General features: G+C 39.5%; 1 protein-coding gene across 3 annotated transcripts in view; it reads left to right on the top strand.

Moving 5' to 3' along the window:
* Nucleotides 1-19,858, top strand: part of LAMP2 (lysosomal associated membrane protein 2) — a 42,064-nt gene that overhangs the window by 7,593 nt on the left and 14,613 nt on the right. For all 3 annotated transcript variants that reach the window (XM_008273154.4, XM_008273156.3, XM_008273155.4), the window contains exons 2-7: nucleotides 6,736-6,854; nucleotides 8,209-8,422; nucleotides 15,677-15,835; nucleotides 16,758-16,945; nucleotides 17,858-17,980; nucleotides 19,395-19,458. In XM_008273154.4, the coding sequence (XP_008271376.1) occupies nucleotides 6,736-6,854; nucleotides 8,209-8,422; nucleotides 15,677-15,835; nucleotides 16,758-16,945; nucleotides 17,858-17,980; nucleotides 19,395-19,458 (867 nt within the window). The remainder of the gene's footprint in view (nucleotides 1-6,735; nucleotides 6,855-8,208; nucleotides 8,423-15,676; nucleotides 15,836-16,757; nucleotides 16,946-17,857; nucleotides 17,981-19,394; nucleotides 19,459-19,858) is intronic.

The raw sequence follows: 19,858 nt of genomic DNA, 5'->3' as shown, positions 1-19,858 counted from the left end.
AGAGAAGAGGGTTCTTAATTACCTCATTATATTACTTCTTAGGTCACTGTTTTTTATGGGCTTGGTTTTATCGCTGGTGTTATGTTCTTCTCCCATCTCCAGTTTTGTTTGCAGATGAATATTTTTCAGTTATGTTTTGGATCAAACAGACTTGTAAAAACCTAGCCACTTTTTGTAGTATCTCATCTTGTACAAATAAAGTCGAATTCTGAAAGAACTTAGAAATGACCTTTTTGGAAGCAGGATTGAGAGGATATTTGAATTGGAGAAAGTTGACTTTGAGGCATGCCCTTTTCTTCTTTGGAGAATAACTCAACTCTATAATTATATACTCTAGGATATATTCAGCTATGGCTTTTTCATGTCATAAAGCCTTTTAACAAAAATGGCTTGAGAACTCTAAAATCAAACGTAGCAATAAAGATGGAAATTGCTTGCTAGAGACTTTTTATCAAAGTGTAAATATTTAAACTATAAACTTACATTATGGGAAAAGTATTCTTCCTAGCTTGAATTCCATTTGAAAATTTATTGAGAACACTGATACAGAGTTTGAGGGACTATGCAGAAGACTGATAGGTTCATGATTTGGCAAATTTAGAGGCCTAGCATTCCTGTAATCATATTCTTATTGCAGTATTTATTGAAAATCTCATATGTATTCAACAAGCACTACTAGAAATGATAGCCAATAGAGGAAAAGTAATATACATGGTCTCCTCTACCATAGCACCAATGATGGATGACATTCATATAAAAGGCACACTCCTAGGGGGTTGTGGTGTAGATAAGATTATATGATTAAGAAAACATATTGGAATTTAAATGAGTGAGAGACACATTATCAAAAGGGAATCTTGAATGCATCAATACATATCATTCATTCACAGACTTTTTTTTTTTTTAGTAACAAACTACTTGCTGTATACTGTAATTTCCGATGGCATACCAGTTTGTTGTGAAGTGACAGTTGAAAGCTATTTGGGAGCTTATGATGGTACGGAGGAGACAGAATTTACTGGCATAAATTAACTGAGTAATTCAGGATAGTATGAAATAATACTGAAATGTGGGGCTGCGCATTGTACCTACTCCTTGAGGACTTTTATACTTAGGGAAAGCTTTGGGGACAAAATTGCTGCAGAAAAATGGATAGCATATCAGTCCAGCTTCTTAACTGCAAGCAAGAGAAATAAAATCTTACTGATTTTAGATAGAGAAAGAATTTATGATGAATATATCAGGACATATTGTATACCCTTTGATGCCACAGTTTTATTTCTAGATATATATCCAACAAACCCACACTCACATGTGGTGATAATATAATATGTAAAACTGTTTATAGCAGCCTTTGTAATAGAACCAAATTGGAAATGATCCAAATGCCCATCAACAGTAACATAGGTAGGTAGCGTAGTATTCACCCAATAATAGAAAGCTGTAGAAGTAAAGCAGTGAGAATGAATAAAATACAATTATGTACAACATGGGTGAATCTCACTAACGTAATGTTTAATGAAAGCAACTAGATGTGAAAACAGCATAGTGAATGATTCCATTTGTATCAAGTTGAAAAATAAGTAAAACTAATCTATACTGTTAGAAGTCAGGATAATGAACTTTAACAAATAAAAACTTGGGCCCCTGGCACCCACGTGGGAGACCAGAATGGACTTCCTGGATTCTGGCTTTGGCCTGGCCTGGCCTGGTCCAGCACTGGCTATTTCAGGTATTTGGGGAGTGAACCAGTGGATAACTGATCTCTTTCTCTCTCTCTCTTTGATAGTGGTTACCTTTTCTAGGGGAATAATAGCTGAAAGGGGAAACAAGGGGGACTTTGGAAGTATTTGTAATGTTGTTTCATAACACCAATGGGTTAAGTTTGTGGAAATTCTTTGAGCTGTATATTTAGTTATGTGCACTTTTTCCTTTACATGTTATTCTGTGTACTTTTCCCATGTATGTTATATATCAATAAAAATTTGCTGTATAAAAATATATATTAAATAGCTCAGAATGACTGGTCCTTCTGGTTATATACCCCCAAAATCATACCACTGAATTGCACTACCATCAGCTCTGTTGAACCTGCAGCCTGGGTGCTCCATCTCCTGCAGCTACTTCCCCCCTCCATCCAATGTGGTTGTTCCAGTCCTGGATCCATTGGAAGCCCTTGCATTTAAAGTCTGGGATGGATACTTTTGTTAGGCAGAGCCTAGCACAAGTGTTCCTTCTTGCTGCATGACATCCTAGGAAAGGGAGTATCCAGTGTTTCCAACTTTTATAATGGGCAGTGATATCTGCCAGATAGTCTAACCAAGGGGACCATATTTCAGGTTTGGAGCAGCCAAAAAGAGAAGGAAATCCTACTTTTAAAAAAGATTATTTATTTATTTATTTTTTGAGAGAGAGTTACAGACACAGAGAGGGAGAGAGAGAAAAAGGTCTTCAGACTGCTAGTTCACTCCCCAAATGGCTGCAACAGCCAGAGCTGAGCTGATCTGAAGCCAGGAGCCAGGTGCTTCTTCCCTGATTCTCATGTAGGTGCAGGGGCCCAAGTACTTGGGCCATCTTCCACTGCTTTCCCAGGCCATTAGCAGAGAGCTGGATTGAATAGAAGCAGCCAGGACACTAATCAGCGCCCATATGGGATGCTGGCAGAGTCTTAGCCCACTACACCACAACACTGGCCCCAGAAATCCTTCTTGAGGTGAATATTTAGGTCAATAGAAGAAAGTCAATTTTCAGATGTTAAGAACAGTAGAAGCGGGGCCAGTGCTGTGGCATAGTAGGCTAAGATTATGCGTGCCATGTAAGCAACCCATATGGGCACCGGTTTGTGTTTTGGCTGCTCCTCTTCCGATCTAGCTCTCTGCTTATGGCCTGGGAGAGCAGTGGAAGATGGCCCAAGTGCCCCCTGCACCTGCATGGGAGACCCAGCTGTAGCTCCTGGCTCCTGGCTTCAGATCGGCCCAACTCTGGCTATTGTAGCCATTTGGGGAGTGAACCAGTGGGTGGAAGACCTTTCTCTCTGTTTTCCCTCTCTCTTACTGTAACTCTGCCTCTCAAATAAATAAATAAAATATTTTCTTTAAAAAGATTTATTTGAAAGTCAGAGTTACACAGAGAGAGGAGAGGCAATGGCCACAACAGCTGGAGCTGTGCTGATCTGAAGCCGGAAACCAAGAGTTTCTTCTGGGTCTCCCACGTGGGTGCAGGAGCCCAAGGACTTGGGCCATCTTCCACTGTTTTCCCAGGCCATAGCAGAGAGCTGGATCGGAAGTAGAGCAGGCAGGTCTCGAACTGGTGCCCATATGGGATGCTGGTGCCTCAGGCCAGGGCGTTAACCTGCTGTGCCACAGCGCTTGCCCCAATAAATAAAATCTTAAAAATTAAGAACAGTAGAAGCCTAGGGATAGAGGTTGAACAGAGTATGACATTTGGGTTTGTTGGAAACAAGTTTAACTGGATTAAAGGGTGTGTTCTGGGAAAAATGGTTTGAGAGAAGTTGAAGGAATAGGGTGGGACAAGATTAAGGATTACTTTGAAAGACAGGCAGAGGAATTTAAATTTAATATGGGAATATTGGAGCCAATAAACGTTTTTAAACAGGAAAGTGTCCTGACCTCAGAATCAGCCCTTAAGGCACCCTGGTCTGGCTGAAAAGCCCACAGGAGCATTTCTGGCATGGAAAGCCAAGACACTGTGGCAAAAAAAAATGTCCTACATGAAGGATCTCTGTAAGTGAGACCCCAGTGCAAAGAAGTGGCCATCAAAGAAGGATGTACTTTTCTCTGAAGAGAGGAGAGAATTTCCACTTTGCTTATGGCCTTGTCTAAATACTGACAGAGATTGTGGATTCAAAAGGCTTCCATTGCCTTGGCAACTCATGTCAAGAGCCTCGGGTGATCACTGACGTCATACATAAGAGTGTTAATTGTTAAATTAACAACAGAAGTCACTGTGCACTTACTTCCCAAGCAAGACCTCTGCCTTCAGTGAGTTGTACTATGAGAATTAACTATAAAACTTGCTCTCAAACAGTTTGTGTGTGTGTGTGCAAATTTTTGAAATCTTTACTTAGTATAGAGTTGGTCTTCTTGTATAAAGTTAATTGAAAATGAATCTTAGTGGAGAATGGACTGGGAATGGCAGAGGGAGGAGGAGGTGGTGTGGGAGTTGGGGGTGAGAGGGCGAGTATAGTGGGAAGAATCACTGTATTCCTAAAGTTGTACTTATGAAATTTGTACTCTTTATTTTTTTAAAATATTTATTTATTTGAAAGTCAGAGTTACGCAGAGAGAGGAGAGGCAGAGAGAGAGAGGTCTTCCATCCAATGTTTCACTCCCCAACTGGCCACAACGGCCGGAGCTGTGCCGATCCGAAGCCAGGAGCCAGGAGCTTCTTCCAGGTCTCCCATGTGGGTTCTTGGGCCATCTTCTACTGCTTTCCCAGGCCATAGCAGAGAGCTGGATTGGAAGTGGAGCAGCCGGGTCTCAAACCGGGGCCTATATGGGATGCCAGCGCTTCAGGCCAGGGCGTCAACTCACTGCAGCCCCAATTTGTACTCTTTAAATAAAAGATTTCTTTGGGAAAAAAAAGTGTCCTGAAAGGAAGTCGTATTTAAGGACTATTATTAATGTGAGAGTACTTCTAGGCACAGCTAGGAGGCTTGTGTAATAATTTAAAGGCAGGATGGTAGATTGGGAATAGAAATCAAAGGCAAAGATTGGATTTAAGAGAAAATTAGAAAAGAAACAATCAATAGGATTTCACAAAGTTGAAACACTTTCCAAAACTTTTGAGTCTGAGTGACTGTCCTGTCTTTCATTTAGTACTAAAGAGACTGAGGAGGGAACTGGTTTGGTGGCAGCAAATGAATCCTAGTTTTGGAGTTGTTGACTTTGAGGTGATAGATATTTGGATGAAAGTGATCCCTGTGCAGTTAGTGATGAGACTAGGAATGGCAAGTATGGCTTTCCTAGATAGGAAGGCTGTGAAGAGAATGGACGGTGTGCTGGAACTCTCAGGGTCTTCCTCTTTTTGTTTATGGGCCACCAGATAGTCTTGAATTTGATGTCAGGTGATAAATCTGAACAACAACCTCTGCTTTCTGCTTCATAAAGCTTCAGTTCTGTCAGTTTGGGACACATTGATTTCATTACTATTTTACGTGGTTTTCTCCATTTCCTGTAGTATGCATGGAAAGAAAATGATTTAATGTATGTGGGGCTTTTCTTAGTTGTTTGTAAGCTTTGAATGTTTGAATACAAGAAGAATATGTTGTATAAAAAGCAAATCTGCAATTGATGTGAAAAAGTTTAAGTTCTAAACACCATGAGGGGTACCCCTTGATCAGGATCATAGCTACCATTCCATATTCAACTCAGAAAAAAAGTCACTGTAACAATGACTTAGGTCTCATAAGGTTTTTTAAAAATGTGCCTTAGCAGTACATTTAGTCACTGTTAGTAAGCACACGCTTTAGAATAAACATGCTGTTCAGGCTTACTAAGGTAGCCAGATCTCTGGAGCATGACAGTAGGTTTTTGTGTACAACTAGAAAACTGTTGCTGAGGCACACCTTCTTGGCATTCCTACTAGGACTTTATTTCTACATTCTGTAGCATGACCCTGCCTGTAGATGACACTGGATTGCTCAGATATCATTAAAGAATATGCTGTTATCTTGAGAGGAGACAGCTTAGCCCTGGGGTATCGTGTGTGAAGGTGATGAAAGTTGTTAGGTGGTTGTCCATTACTTAGACTTCTGTATTTGCTGACCTATTTCCCCACTCTGAGTTAGTATTCTGTCTTTGGGCTCTTAGATAATGTTCCTGTGTTTAAATGCATCAAATGGGAGTTTAAGTGTAAAAAGTCCCAAGCCTTTTCTATTTCTGTAAATTTTCTCTGCCCCAAAGATGTAACAGCTTGAGAATTTAGGAAGTAATTTTGAATGCATGTCAAAAGATTCTTTGGCCTTTCTAATTAACTAGATTTTAAAGTGAAACAAAGAGATGAACTTTCAATTTATAAAATAATGTTTTTCTTTTAGCTCTAACAACCCTTTGCAGCTTTGGTCATATATTGCACATACTTAGGAGGATTCTGATCACATCAGAATAAAAGAGTTGGGGAAGACATCTACGTGTTGTAGGTTGTATAACTTGCAACCAGACTTAAAGCATCAAGACCATAGAACATTAGATCTGTCATTATTTTTGCAGAGAACATTTCTTCAGCTGCTTTGAGAGAAGCAAGAGTTTAACACACTTTTTAGGAGGCAGAATGCAAGTGTCACCAGTCTATGCCATTACCTAGGCATCTTGGGTCTGGGGAAGGGGTAATGTCAACTTTATCAACAGACTTCTGCTAAAAATTACAAATAAAAATAATCACTTAGGATACCTTATATATTAAAAAATACCTTGCTTCATTTTAGAGCTTGTTGAACTTCAGTGGTGGTTAGAACTTTTTATTTTAAATAAATAAATAAGTAAATATAATTGTACATAATTATTTACAAGATGACATTTTATATATGCATACAAATGTGTAAGGATCATCACATCAGGGTAATTGGTGCATCTATAACCTCTGACTTTGTGTATGTGTGTGTTGGGAACATTTAGAATCCTCTCTACTACCTATTTTGAAATATACAGTTAATTGTTGTTTCTATATATTTTGTAGTGCAACTTAAAAATCAGTTTTTTTTTTACATAAATACAGGAGCCATCCAGTCATATGCATTGGAACTTAATTTGACAGATTCAGAAAATGCCACTTGCCTTTATGCAAAGTGGCAGATGAATTTCACCATTCAGTATGAAACTACCAAAAAAACTAGTGTAAGTAAATATTTTACTTTTTCTTGGAGTTCTATAGTAAGCATTTAACTCTGACTTTTTTTAATACTTTAGGTGAATTTTTACAAATAAGATTTCATGTTAACTCACTTAATATTTAGACTATTTAGCATATACACTTGTAGATATTGTTTAGTGTTAGAATGAATATTTCTTCTAATTCATTAGCTTTCTTGTAATTTTTCTTAGAGTTGGTTATGGGAAGATTATCTGAAGACTATTTGGTGTTCAAGTCTAACTACTTCTGTAATATATTTAAAATGTACAAACATCAAAGCTTGTCTCTTTGTAAAATAGCTTGTTATTAAAACCTCTTTTTTGACCATCTTCTTAATCCTTTTGTCTTATTTCTTTTCATGAATGTCCTGCCTACTTATCACCTCATTTAAAAAAATTAAAAATATTTATTTGAGTGGGAAAGGGAGAGGGAAGAGGAGAGGGGGGAGAGGGAGAAACAGACGGAGAGAATGTGAGCAAGCGAGCAAGCACCATCCCCCATTTGCTGATTTATTCACCAGATGCCCACAGTGGCTGAGACTGGGACTGGCCAAAGCCTGAGCCGGGAACTCAATCCAGGTCTCCCATGTGGGTGGCAGAAACCCAATTACTTGGATTATAACTGTTGCTTCCCACCATTTGCGTTAGCAGGAAGCTGGAGTCAGCAGAGCTGGGATTCAAACCCAGGTGCTTCTGTGTGGGATGCAGATGCCTTGATAACTTAACTGCTAGAGAAATGCTTGATCCTTACAACCTGTTTTTTTTTTTAAAGATCAGTTTAAGAATAGTTCAGGCCAGTTTTCCTTTTTCTTTTTAGACATACATGAATTTTTCCAGGGGACTGATAGAATCTAAGACGAGTTTATACAGTAAACCAGACAGAAAGTCAATTGGCCATGGGAATGTATAATTTTTAAAAATCATTTGTTTATTTATTTGAAAGAGGGGTGGGGGAGGGAGACACACACATAGAGCTCTTCATCTTCTTGTTCACTCTCCAGATGGCTGCAGTGGCCTGGTGGCTGGGCCAAGCTAAAGCCAGGAACCAGGAACTCTGTCCTGGTTTCTAACATAGGTGGCAGGAACGCAAGTATTTGGGGGCATCTTCTGCTCCCTTCCCAGGTACATTACAGGAAGCTAGATCAGAATGAGAGAAGCCTGGACTTGAACCAGTGATCTAATTTGGGATGCTGGCATCACAGGTGGTGGCCTAACCCTCTATGTCATAACACGAGCCCCAGAAATGTGTGATTTAGACTGAAATGGCATACCCTGAAAAAATGCTTGGTGTTCATTGCTGCCTATTTGTTCATCACCTGCAAAATTCTTTCTCTTTTAGAAAATCGCCACTATTTCAGATCTTCGCAATGTGACATATAATGGAAGCATTTGTGGGGATGACCACTTTGGTCCAAAAATAGCAGTGCAGTTTGGGTCTGGTTTTTCCTGGATTGCGAATTTCACCAAGAAAGCATCTAATTATTTAATTGACAGCATCTCATTTTCCTACAACATTAGTGATAACACAGTATTTCCTGATGCTGAAGACAAAGGTAACCTTAAGAATTGGATTTGTGTCATGTCCTCTTGCTTTTTATTAATAATAAAAATGTGTAAATAGTTTAAAAGCCATCCTTATGCATATCTGTCTTCCTAAGTGGAATGGAAACTTCATGGCTTTTGTCCCCCTGCCACTGCTCTGACACTGTGCATAGTGATGTTTGAGACAGTGATGATCTTTATTGTTGTTGCTTGAATGTTTTATTCTGTACTAGGTATTACCCTAAGTGTGTTACCTGTAGCATTTCATATATTTAATAGCAACCCTGGAAAGCTGATATTATCTCAGTTTCACAGGTTAAAAGTATGAGACTTGATGAGATTAAAGGACTTTCTTAAGACTCACACAATCTAATAATGGGGTGAGCTAGTGTTTGAACCAAAGTCTTTTGAGCTGTGGAATTCATACACTTAACTATTATTATCTATTTCATTCAGTAGTCGGTACTCAACAAATGTTGAATGAAGTAAGAAAACCCTTTAAGGATTATTTTAAATATATACATATTCAGTAACTGGAGCGTTAAATAGATGCCTTAGCTTCAAATTATTTTGCCATTTAGACAGGATTTTGACTGAAAAGTAAATAATAATTAAAGGCAAAATGACAAACGTCAACCTTGGTTGCTATTTTGAGTCAATTTCAGGTCAACATGTACTTGGGAAGGCATTAACAATTGGGCCATTCTTGTAATTCCAAGAAATGAAATGTATATTACATTATTCCAATGGCTATGGATAGTGGAAATTCTAATTTTATTTTTATTTATTTATTTATTTATTTGACAGGCAGAGTTAGACAGCGAGAGAGAGACAGACAGAGAGAAAAGTTTTCCTTCCATTGGTTTACCCCCCAAATGGCCGCTATGGCCAGCGTACCACGCCGATCCGAAGCCAGGAGCCAGGTGCTTCCTCCTGGTCTCCCATGCAGGTACAGGGCCCAAGCACCTGGGCCATCCTCTGCTGCCCTCCCGGGCCACAGAAGAGAGCTGGACTGGAAGAGGAGCAACCGGGACAGAATCCGGCACCCCAACCGGGACTAGAACCTGGGGTACCGGTGCTGCAGGCGGAGGATTAGCCACGTGAGCCATGGCACCAGCCAGGAAATTCTAATTTTATTAAGGATATAATTTTCTCCTCCCGTCCGCCTCCTTGAGATCGGGTTAATATGGTGTTTGTAGTAACTTAGCTCTTCTCATAGATAGTATTTCATTTTGATCCCAGAAACGTGGCTTTAGTTGCTAGACATGGGTATTAATAACTCCTTTGGACTTTTGGCAGTCAACAGATCATATTTTAAAGGCCCAGAAGTAAATGAGCTTGTGTACAACTTGGTAGATATTGCAGATTGGGACATGGAAACCAAATCCTAGTTTTTTTTTTTTTTTTTTTTTTACTAATCCTTAGTTTAAGAAGATAACAAAAGCAAGTAAGTGGTTATTTGCTATCATGTATATGAGGGTGTATGTGTGCGTGTGGGCATATATACCATATATATAATGTGGGATTTATTTATCTATATATCATGTCTTTGTATTCTGCCTTATGTATGATGTGTGTGTGTATATATATGTACATATACCATATATATAAATAAATATATAAAATGTGGGATTTATTTATCTTATATCTTTTTTATCTATATATCTTATATGTCTTTGTGCTCTGCCTTGCCTCAGAACTAGTAAGAGGTTAACTCCTCACTTTCAAGGAAGTAGCAACTAGTTGGGGAGACAAAGCTAAATTGTGTTCCCAGGTCATACAGAAAATGGATAAACATTGAGCTCAGTCTCATTTTTTGTTTTTATTGTTGCTTGTGTTTCTGTTTGAGGAGTGAAGGTTTCGTAAATCTTTTATGATAATATGAGGAAAACTCTAGGTCCTCCCTCTGAAGAAATGAAAGTACGGTTATCCCTCAGTATCTGGTTCCAGGACTCCTACTCACACCCCATGGGTACCCAAGTCCCCCCATGTCAAGTCCCTTTTTTGCAGAAAATGGTGTAGTATTTGCATATAATCCACACATATCCTCCTATGTCCTTTAAGATCATCTATAGATTACTTAAAAATAATATAATGTAATTGCTATGTAAAAGTTGTTAAACTGTGGTTTAGGGAATAATGACAAGCAAAATGTGTATATACATTTAGTACAGATGTAATTTAAAAAAAAAAATCAATCTGTGGTTGGTTGAACCCATGCATGTGGAATGCACTAATACAGAGGGCTGACTGTGCACAGTAAGCTTTGCATATGGCACGTGGTCCCTGGGCCTGGCTGTGGATCCCTGTGGTTAGGAGTATAGGCCTCCAATATATTTTCACCAGTAGTGCTGATTAGTAGCAGAAAGATGTTCCTGTGCGTTGGAAGTGAGAAAGCTTGGTTAAGAAGTAGGACTTGAACTGATACTTTGGCTAATGGTAGAATTTGAGTAAGTGGAGAATTGGGAACAGGATGTTTCCAGCAGGGGGAAGCATAGTATGTGCAGTAGTAATTGGAGAGCTGTCTGATTAAAATGGAGGCCTATGTGTAGCAGAAAGAAAAAGCAAATTGGCTAAATGCAGTGTGTCTAAATTATAGGGGATCTTGGAAGCCAAGGAAAGGCATTTAGCTTGATGTGCTAGGCACTGGAGAATCATTTTAGGTTTTTTAAACAGAAGAATAATGGAGCAAAAGCAGAGACAGTTGATGAAGAATAATCTGCAGGATTAATTTGGAAGTGGAGAGACTATAGGCAGAGATGCCAATGTAAGAGGCTGTAGCAGTAATCAAGGAAAGATGTAATAAATACCTGGATCAAGGATGCAGCAGTAAAAAGAGGAGGGATTCAATCTAACATGTTTAGATAGAAAAACTAGGGACTCTAAATGCTCATACTTCTCTTTCATTTTAAACAAGGGAGAACTCTTTTTTACTAGCGTCTCTGTAATAAGATATATTTTTTTTGACAGGCAGAGTGGACAGTGAGAGAGAGAGAGAGAGACAGAGAGAAAGGTCTTCCTTTTTTGCCGTTGGTTCACCCTCCAATGGCCGTCGCGGCTGGCGCGCTATGGCCAGTGCTTCACGCTCATCCAAAGCCAGGAGCCAGGTGCTTCTCCTGGTCTCCCATGCGGGTGCAGGGCCCAAGGACTTGGGCCATCCTCCACTGCACTCCCGGGCCATAGCAGAGAGCTGGCCTGGAAGAGGGGTAACCAGGACAGAATCCGGCCCCGACCGGGACTAGAACCTGGTGTGCCAGTGCCGCAAGGCAGAGGATTAGCCTATTGAGCCGCGGCGCCGGCCTGTAATAAGATATTTTGAAATTATTTTGAATCTAAAATGTCTCCCGTAAAGGGACTATTGAAAAATTTTTTTTATTTATTTGACAGGTAGAGTTATAGACAGTGAGAGAGAGAGAGAGAGAAAGATCTTCCTTCTGTTGGTTCACTCCCCAAATGGCTGCTATGACCAGTGCTTCGCTGATCTGAAGCCAGGAGCCAGGTGCCTCCTCCGCGTCTCCCATGCGGGTGCAGGAGGCCAAGCACTTGGGCCATCCTCCACGGCCTTCCCAGGCCACAGCAGAGAGCTGGACTGGAAGAGGAGCAACCGGGACTAGAACCCGGTGCCCATATGGCATGCCAGCGCCACACGTGGAGGATTAACCAAGTGAGCCACGGCGCTGGCCCTGAAAGTTGTTTTTGAGGATTGGGGCTGTGGTGTAGTGGGTAAAGGCTATGCCTGCAATGTTAGTATCCCATATGAATGCTGATTCAAATCCCTGTTGCTCCACTTCTAATCCAGCTCTGCTATGGCCTGGGAAAGCAATGGAAGATGGCCCAAGTTGTTGGGCCACTGTACCCATGTAGGAGACCTGGAAGAAGCTCCAGGCTCCTAGCTTCAGATCAGCCCAGCTTTGGCTGTTGCAGCCATTTAGGGAGTGAACCAGTAGATGGATGGAAAAAACCCCCCCCCCCCTCTCTCTCTCTTTCTTCTCTCTCTTCTCTCTCTCTGCCTCTCTGTACCTCTTTCAAACAAATAAATAAATCTTAAAAAAAGTATTTTATTTTTGAAGTAATTCAATATTTTAAAATAATACTTTATGCATCTGATCATTGGAATAACTTTGGAGCTATTGTTTCCATTTTCATGATTAAAATACATGGAAAAAAACTTTTCATGATTAAAATACAGATTACAGAGAATAATGTAACAGACTCACATATACATAGTATCCAAAATTAATACATGCAGATTTTATGTTTGCTTCATCTTTTTATTTGTTTAAAGAAATGAAATCTTACAGATATATTTGAGGTTTCCTTTGCCCTCAGTTCCCAGATCCATTTTCTTTCTTGCATGTTGAGATACAACTGCTGTCATGAGTTTGGCCTGTCACCCTCCTGTCTTATGTATTTATATTTTACTACATATACATGTTCATAAACAATATGGTTTGTAAAACTTATAGTTTCATAGTATGACCTTAATATGCCTACAACTGATTTTTTTCACACTCATTTGTTTTTATGGTTTGTCTCTATACATCTAGTTCATATATCTGTTCATTTTTGTTAATGGTGAAAAACAATTTTTGGAAAAATTGGTTTAAAAAATTCCTTTGGTCATTAGTTGGTGCCATCTCCGTTAAGGCAGCCTTTATCAACTTAACCAGACCATCAGCCTTCTGACTTTCCTCTTAAATGGCTTCACTTCAAAATGTCTTCCCATACACATTTGCTGTCTTCCTTAATATAGATTTTTTTCTGTGTCATTTTCTGTTTTAAGAAGTGAGGTTGTCTCCATACTGTCTTACACAGTGACCGTACCAGTTTATATTCCCACCAGCAGTGGATTGGGGTATCTTTTACCCCATATCCTTGCCAGCATTTGTTGTTTGTTGATTTCTTTATGAGATACTTCAGAAATCTGAATATAGACCTATCATATGGTTCAGCCGTCCTACTCCTGGGAATTTACCCAAATGAAAAGAAATCAGCATATGAAAGAGTTATCTGTATCTCCATGTTCTTTGCAGCTCAATTCACAATAGCTAAGATATGGAATCAACCCAGATGTCCATCAAATGATGACTGGATAAAGGAATTATGGTATATATACACTATGGAGTACTACTCAGCTGTGAAAAAAATGAAATCCTGTCTTTTGCAACAAAATGGATTCAACTGGAAGCCACTATACTTAGTGAAATAAGCATGCCCCAAAAAGACAGATTGCATATATTTTCCCTGATCTGGGATAACTAATAGAGTACCTAGAATGTAATGTATTGGAGTGAAATGGACATTTTGAGATTCAATGATTGTTTATAGCCATCGTCTCTACTGTTGAGGAACAATGTTTTTTTCTTCATACTATTTTTTGAACTCTTTACTTGGTGTAGGGTTAACCTTATGAGTATAGAATAAGCTGAAAATAGATCTTTGTAAAAGTTAAGAGTGAGAATATGAGAGAGAGGAGGAAGAAGGGTTGGAGCATGGGCAGGAGGGAGGGTAGGGTGGGAAGTGTCACTATGTTCCTAAATCTGTGTATATGAAATACGTGAAACTTGTATACCTTAAATAAAATTAAAAAAAAAGAAAAAAATAAGTGAGGGTATCCTTCCATTGCTAATAAGGAAAGATCTAATAGTCTTTAGATCGTAGAAGATGCTTCCATGTGTGATCATCTGCAACTCATCTTTCCTCAGTATTTTTGAAAATAGGTATTTATTTATTTATTTTTAAAATTTATGTATTTATTTGAAAGTCAGAGTTACACAGAGAGAGAAGGAGAGGTAGAGAGAGAGAGAGAGGTCTTCCATCCAATGGTTCACTCCCCAATTGGCCACAATGGCCGGAGCTGTGCCGATCCAATGCCAGGAACCAAGAGTTTCCTCTGGGTCTCCCACATGGGTGCAGGGACCCAAGGACTTGGGCCATCTTCCACTGCTTTCCCAGGCCATAGCAGAGAGCTAGATTGGAAGTGGAGCAGCCAGGACTTGAACCGGCACCCATATGGGATGCAGGCACTGGAGGCGGTGGCTTTACCTGCCACACCACAACACCAGCCCCAGAAAATATGTATTTATTTATTTGAAAGGCAGAGTGACATACTCTTTGATCTGGTCTACTCCCCAAATTGCTGCAACAGCCAGGGCCGGTCCAGGCTAAAGCTAGGAGTGTGGAAATTCCATCTGGGTCTGTCACGTGGGTGGCAGGGACCCAAGTACTCGGGCTATCATCTGCTGCTTTCCTAGATGAATCAGCAGGGAGCTAGATTGGAAGCAGAGCAGCCTGTACTTGAACTGACGCTTGTATGGGATGCTGGTGTTGCAGGTGGCAGCTTAAGCCATTGTGCCAATGTGCCACAACTCAGGCCCCTCATCTTTCCTTTTTTTTTTTAAATTATTGTCACCTGTTTATTTTTACTGTTTTTTCACCCAAAGAAACCTTTTATTTAAGGAATACAAACTTCATGCATTTCATAAGTACAACTTTAGGAATATAGTGATTCATCCCACCATACCCACCCTCCCACCCACTCTCCCACCCACCACCTCCTCCCTCTCCCATTCCCAGTCCCATTCTCTACTAAGATCCATTTTTGATTAACTTTATCTATACTAAGTAAAGAGTTCAACAATTTGCACAGAAAACAAAACAAAACAAAACAAAAAGAAATTGTTCCTAAACAGGACAAGGGCTGTTCAAAGTCATTGCATCTTGAAATTAATTTCACTTCTTTTCTGTCTTTCCTTCTTAACCCCATTGTCTTTCCCTCTTACTCTTTTTCTTTGTAAGATTTATTTATTTTATTTTACAAGAGAGTGGGGAGATCTCTTTCATCTGCTGGTTCGCTCCCCAAATCACTGCAATGGCTAGGGCTGGGCCAGGCCTAAGCTAGGTGCCAGGCACTTCATCCGGGTCTCCCATTTGGGTGCAGGGGCCCATGCACTTGGATCATCCTGCACTGCTTTCCCAGATGCATTGGCAGGGAGCTAGATTGGAAGTGGAGCAGCTGGGACTTGATCTGGTGCCCATATGAGATGCCAGTATTACAGGTGGTGATTTAACCTGCTATGCCACAACACCAGCTCCTCCCTCTTACCGCCTCAGTAAATTTGTCATTGCCTTGAACATGTCATATACTTTGTCACTTTGGTCATGGAATGGAGCAGGCAGAGAGAAGAGGAAAGCCTATCCAAATAGATTTATGTTATTTTTCTCCGACCTTCTTGGAAAAAATGGTTGTTAATCTTGTTTTATAGGAATTGTTACTGTTTATGACTCTGTGGAAATTGAAATTCCTTTGAATGACATCTTTAGATGCAATAGTTTATCAACATTAAAGATAAATGATGTTGTCCAGCACTATTGGGATGTTGTTGTTCAAGCTTTTGTCCAAAATGGCACAGTGAGCACAAAAGGTGAGTACTTAAAGTATATATTTCAATACTTGAGTCCTGCTTTACTATTGGAGTATATTGGGTTTATTGAACTTGTTATCTGAAAGTATTTATATAGTAAGACTTGTTCCTAGCTTTAATTAGACTGCAAAGTTTTTGTAAATAATAGCAATCCTTCTGGAACTTTGAATTTAAAGTCTGATTCACATGCTGTGAAATGGCCTTTTAAAAGGTATCAGTTGATAAAACCTAATCATTTGACAGATCTTCAAATAGCTGGATAGTATGCTCTTTAGGAGTTCTGAAACCAAAGCTTAGACACTAGATTTCTGTGTTCTAATTTTGCATTTTGTAAGTTGATTTTATAACTTTTATATGACTTTATGGAAATGTAAAATTTCTCATTCATTAGTTATGTGAAACTAGCAACACTTTCTAAAAGGAGGTTGAAATACTTTTTTTTTATTTAAATGCATCTTATTTCCTGTACTGATTACACAGATAAGAGATTCATATTTAAATCCTTTAATGGTTTCTGAACTTTTTCCTAGTAGACAGTATCCTTTTTTATAATGATTGTATTTGGGAAGGAAGAAGGCAAGATAAGATAGGTAAGAATGAAATGTTTTCAGATTTAAATCTCTGAATTTTATACCAGCAGCAGGTGAAGTTCTTTGGGATGAACCTGCAGCTGTGTGTGAGTAGATAAAGCATTTTGATGTGTCCCTAGTGTGTCTGCTGTGTCATAACTCCTAGAGATTGTATGTATAGGAAGCAGCAGTTTGAGAACCTCTGTCTCATTTATTTGAAAATACACTAGCAAGGTATTCCTCCCCCCTAATGAACCCTCTTGGATTTCTATTGTGAGAAATATTTTACTCTTCCTCATCTTTACCAATTAAGAAAAGTTGACTTTGGTTTATTTTATCCTTGTTTGTTTTAGAGTTTCTGTGTGATGGAGACAGATCTTCTACCACAGTGATACCCATCATTCACACCACTGTGCCGTCTTCTACTACAACACCCACTCCAAAGGAAAAACCAGATGTTGGAACCTATTCAGTTAGTAATGGCAACGGTACTTGTCTGCTGGCTATGATGGGGCTGCAGCTGAACATCACTCAGGATAAGGTACAGTTGTCTCTTTATCATTACATCCTTTTAGTAGTTCCTTTAAAATACTGTATAGTCTACTGTCAGTTCAAGAGAAGTGTTACTAGATGATTCAGTTTTAAATGAGGATTTGATACTGATGTTGAGTTTTGATTAGTTTGGAGTTACTATAATTATGAAGAGTAAATGGGACATTCAAAGTATTTTCTTGACCAGCAGAAAACCTAGCACTTTAAAGGACTTGTTGGGGTTTAGATTCTATTTACCATCAGTAGATCAGCATACAGTTGATGTTCATTTTAATCAGTTTAAAATATAATTCATTCACACTTTGATCTGAAACACATTGAAGTTTGACATTCAGGGATAGTGCAGGTATCTGTTTCTCCAGTAATTTGATGACTCTGAGCATATCAATATACTGAAGTACATGATGGTGCTTCCCAGCCTCAGTTTTCCACTGAGGCTCTAGAGGGAGTGCTAATGAACAAATCTCATTTCCAGGATCCTGTGACTTAAACAAGCTCTTGTGCGCCATATAAATGTGCGTTTTCATTTGTCTTTTTAATGAGGGCACTTCCCTATTATTGTCTTTGTGGTATTTTAAAAAAATTATTAATATAAAGAAACAGATTTCATGTATTTCATAGATAACAATTTTAAGATAATGATACTTTCCCCTCTCTCTCAATAACCCCTCCTTCCTTCATTTTTCTTTTAGTTTTGGCAATAAAGTAGTTTCAATTTTTTTTTAAGTCATCCAAGTCATAGCTTGATGGCTGGTGTCAACTTTGTTTGAAAATAAGATACCATAAATTTAACTATCCTAACAAAGGATGTTTTCTTCTCCACCAAAGTTGGTCTTATTGAAAAAGTTGTTGTCAGCTTTTATAGTTAACCTGTACCTTTCCACCCCTTTTTCCCTTGAAGGTTACTTCGGTTATTAACATCAACCCCAATTCGACTAACTCCTCTGGTAGCTGCCATCCTCAAACTGCTCATCTTAGGCTGAATAGTAGCACCATTAAGTATCTTGACTTTGTCTTTGCTGTGGTGAGTAACATATTTTTTTAATAATTTAGTTTCATTCTCTTAGAAATGCATCTGAAATGTAAATAGTTGTGTATATATATGGAAGAGTGAATATTCAGTGGTATTTTCCATCCTGACACTACTTAATTATGAAATGTAGTCCACTGATCCCTGCTCATCTCTCAGAGTCTGCTTAATAGTCTGTGAGCTGGGCTGTGGTATTAATGTTCACCTTGAGTAGCCATTCTGCCACTACATAGATCCTAAGATAGGAGCAAAAATTAACTCACCTGAAAACAACCTGTCTTATCTATGTATATATAAGTAATTTCCATGATAATGTTTCTCCATTATTGGTTGGATAACTCTTATATTTGTCTGTTATAATATCTTTTTTTTTTTTTTTTGACAAGCAGAGTGGACAGTGAGAGAGAGAGACAGAGAGAAAGGTCTTCCTTTGCCATTGGTTCACCCTCCAATGGCCGCCGCAGCCGGTGTGCTGCGGCCGGCGCACCGCGCTGATCCGATGGCAGGAGCCAGGAGCCAGGTGCTTTTCCTGGTCTCCCATGGGGTGCAGGGCCCAAGCACCTGGGCCATCCTCCACTGCACTCCCTGGCCACAGCAGAGAGCTGGCCTGGAAGAGGGGCAACCGGGACAGAATCCGGCGCCCAGAATCTGGCGCCCCGACCGGGACTAGAACCCGGTGTGCCAGCGCCGCTAGGCAGAGGATTAGCCTAGTGAGCCGCGGCGCCGGCCTGGAATTTCTAATACCCCCTTTCTGCTTCTTTACTAACCAAATCCTACCCCATTCAAATTCATTATCCCTACAATGGCATTGCTTTTGTTCCTCCCCTAGTTGGAAGTAATTTTTCTCCTATAATTTTCATGACTTACCCTTTTCTTTGTAATATGGTCATTTATTTGTTTTTATCTTATCTTCCTGGGCTGATTTCAAACACACTGAAGGCAGAATCCAAGTCTAGTTCATGATACTAAGCTCCCTAGAACACTTAGGATATATTAGCTTATACATACTAAGCACTCAAATAATTTGAATGACTGATCAAATGAGCTCTTCAAAAGGATAATAGCAGTGAAAAGGAAAGATTAAAGTTGGTGGGGCTCAAAGGCAAGAAGCCTAGTTGAGAAGCTACTGCTGAGCCCAAGTGACAAAAAGAATAGAATTGAGGGGCAAATGACTCATGGGAGAGTACAAGGAGCACAGGAGTATACCTGTGATCCCAAGTTCGAAATGAAATGCAGAGAGGAAAAGGGTTTCTGACCCACTTTGAGTTCTCTTTTACTTAGTTCAGTTTTATTCAGCTGGCCCAGCTCTAATTCACAATTTCCTCCTTTGTATAATGGTACTAGATTGCTTTTCTTCTGTAGATATTAACTGTACTTGTTGATTAACTGGAAGCTCTTATTCCAACAGAAAAACGAAAACCGATTCTATCTGAAGGAAGTGAATGTCAGCATGTATTTGGTTAATGGCTCTGGTAAGCAAGCATTGATCTCTAGCGAAAGGAGTGTGGGTGGCACGGGAGGAATAAGAGCCACAGTTGTCTTGTTACCAAACAGTGTCTTATTTAATGAAACAGCAGATGCTTTGTAAAAAGTGTCCCTGGACTGCAGCTTCAAGTCACTAGCTTAGAACTACAGTGTTCTATGTTGAACAGCATCCTGCATTTTCTTTTTTTTTTAAGATTTATTTATTTGGAAGAGTTACAAAGAGAATTAAAGACAGAGAGAGTGAGGTCTTCCATCTGCTCGTTCACTCCCCCAAATGGCTGCAATGGCCAGAGCTGAGCTTCTCTGAAGCCAGGAGCCAGGAGCTTCTTCCAGGTCTCCCACGTGGGTGCAGGGGCCCAAGCACTTGGACCATCCTCTGCTGCTTTC

The sequence above is a fragment of the Oryctolagus cuniculus genome, chromosome X (assembly GCF_964237555.1).
Source record: "Oryctolagus cuniculus chromosome X, mOryCun1.1, whole genome shotgun sequence".
Classification (NCBI taxonomy): domain Eukaryota; kingdom Metazoa; phylum Chordata; class Mammalia; order Lagomorpha; family Leporidae; genus Oryctolagus; species Oryctolagus cuniculus.
This window is presented reverse-complemented; position numbering and strand designations above follow the sequence as displayed.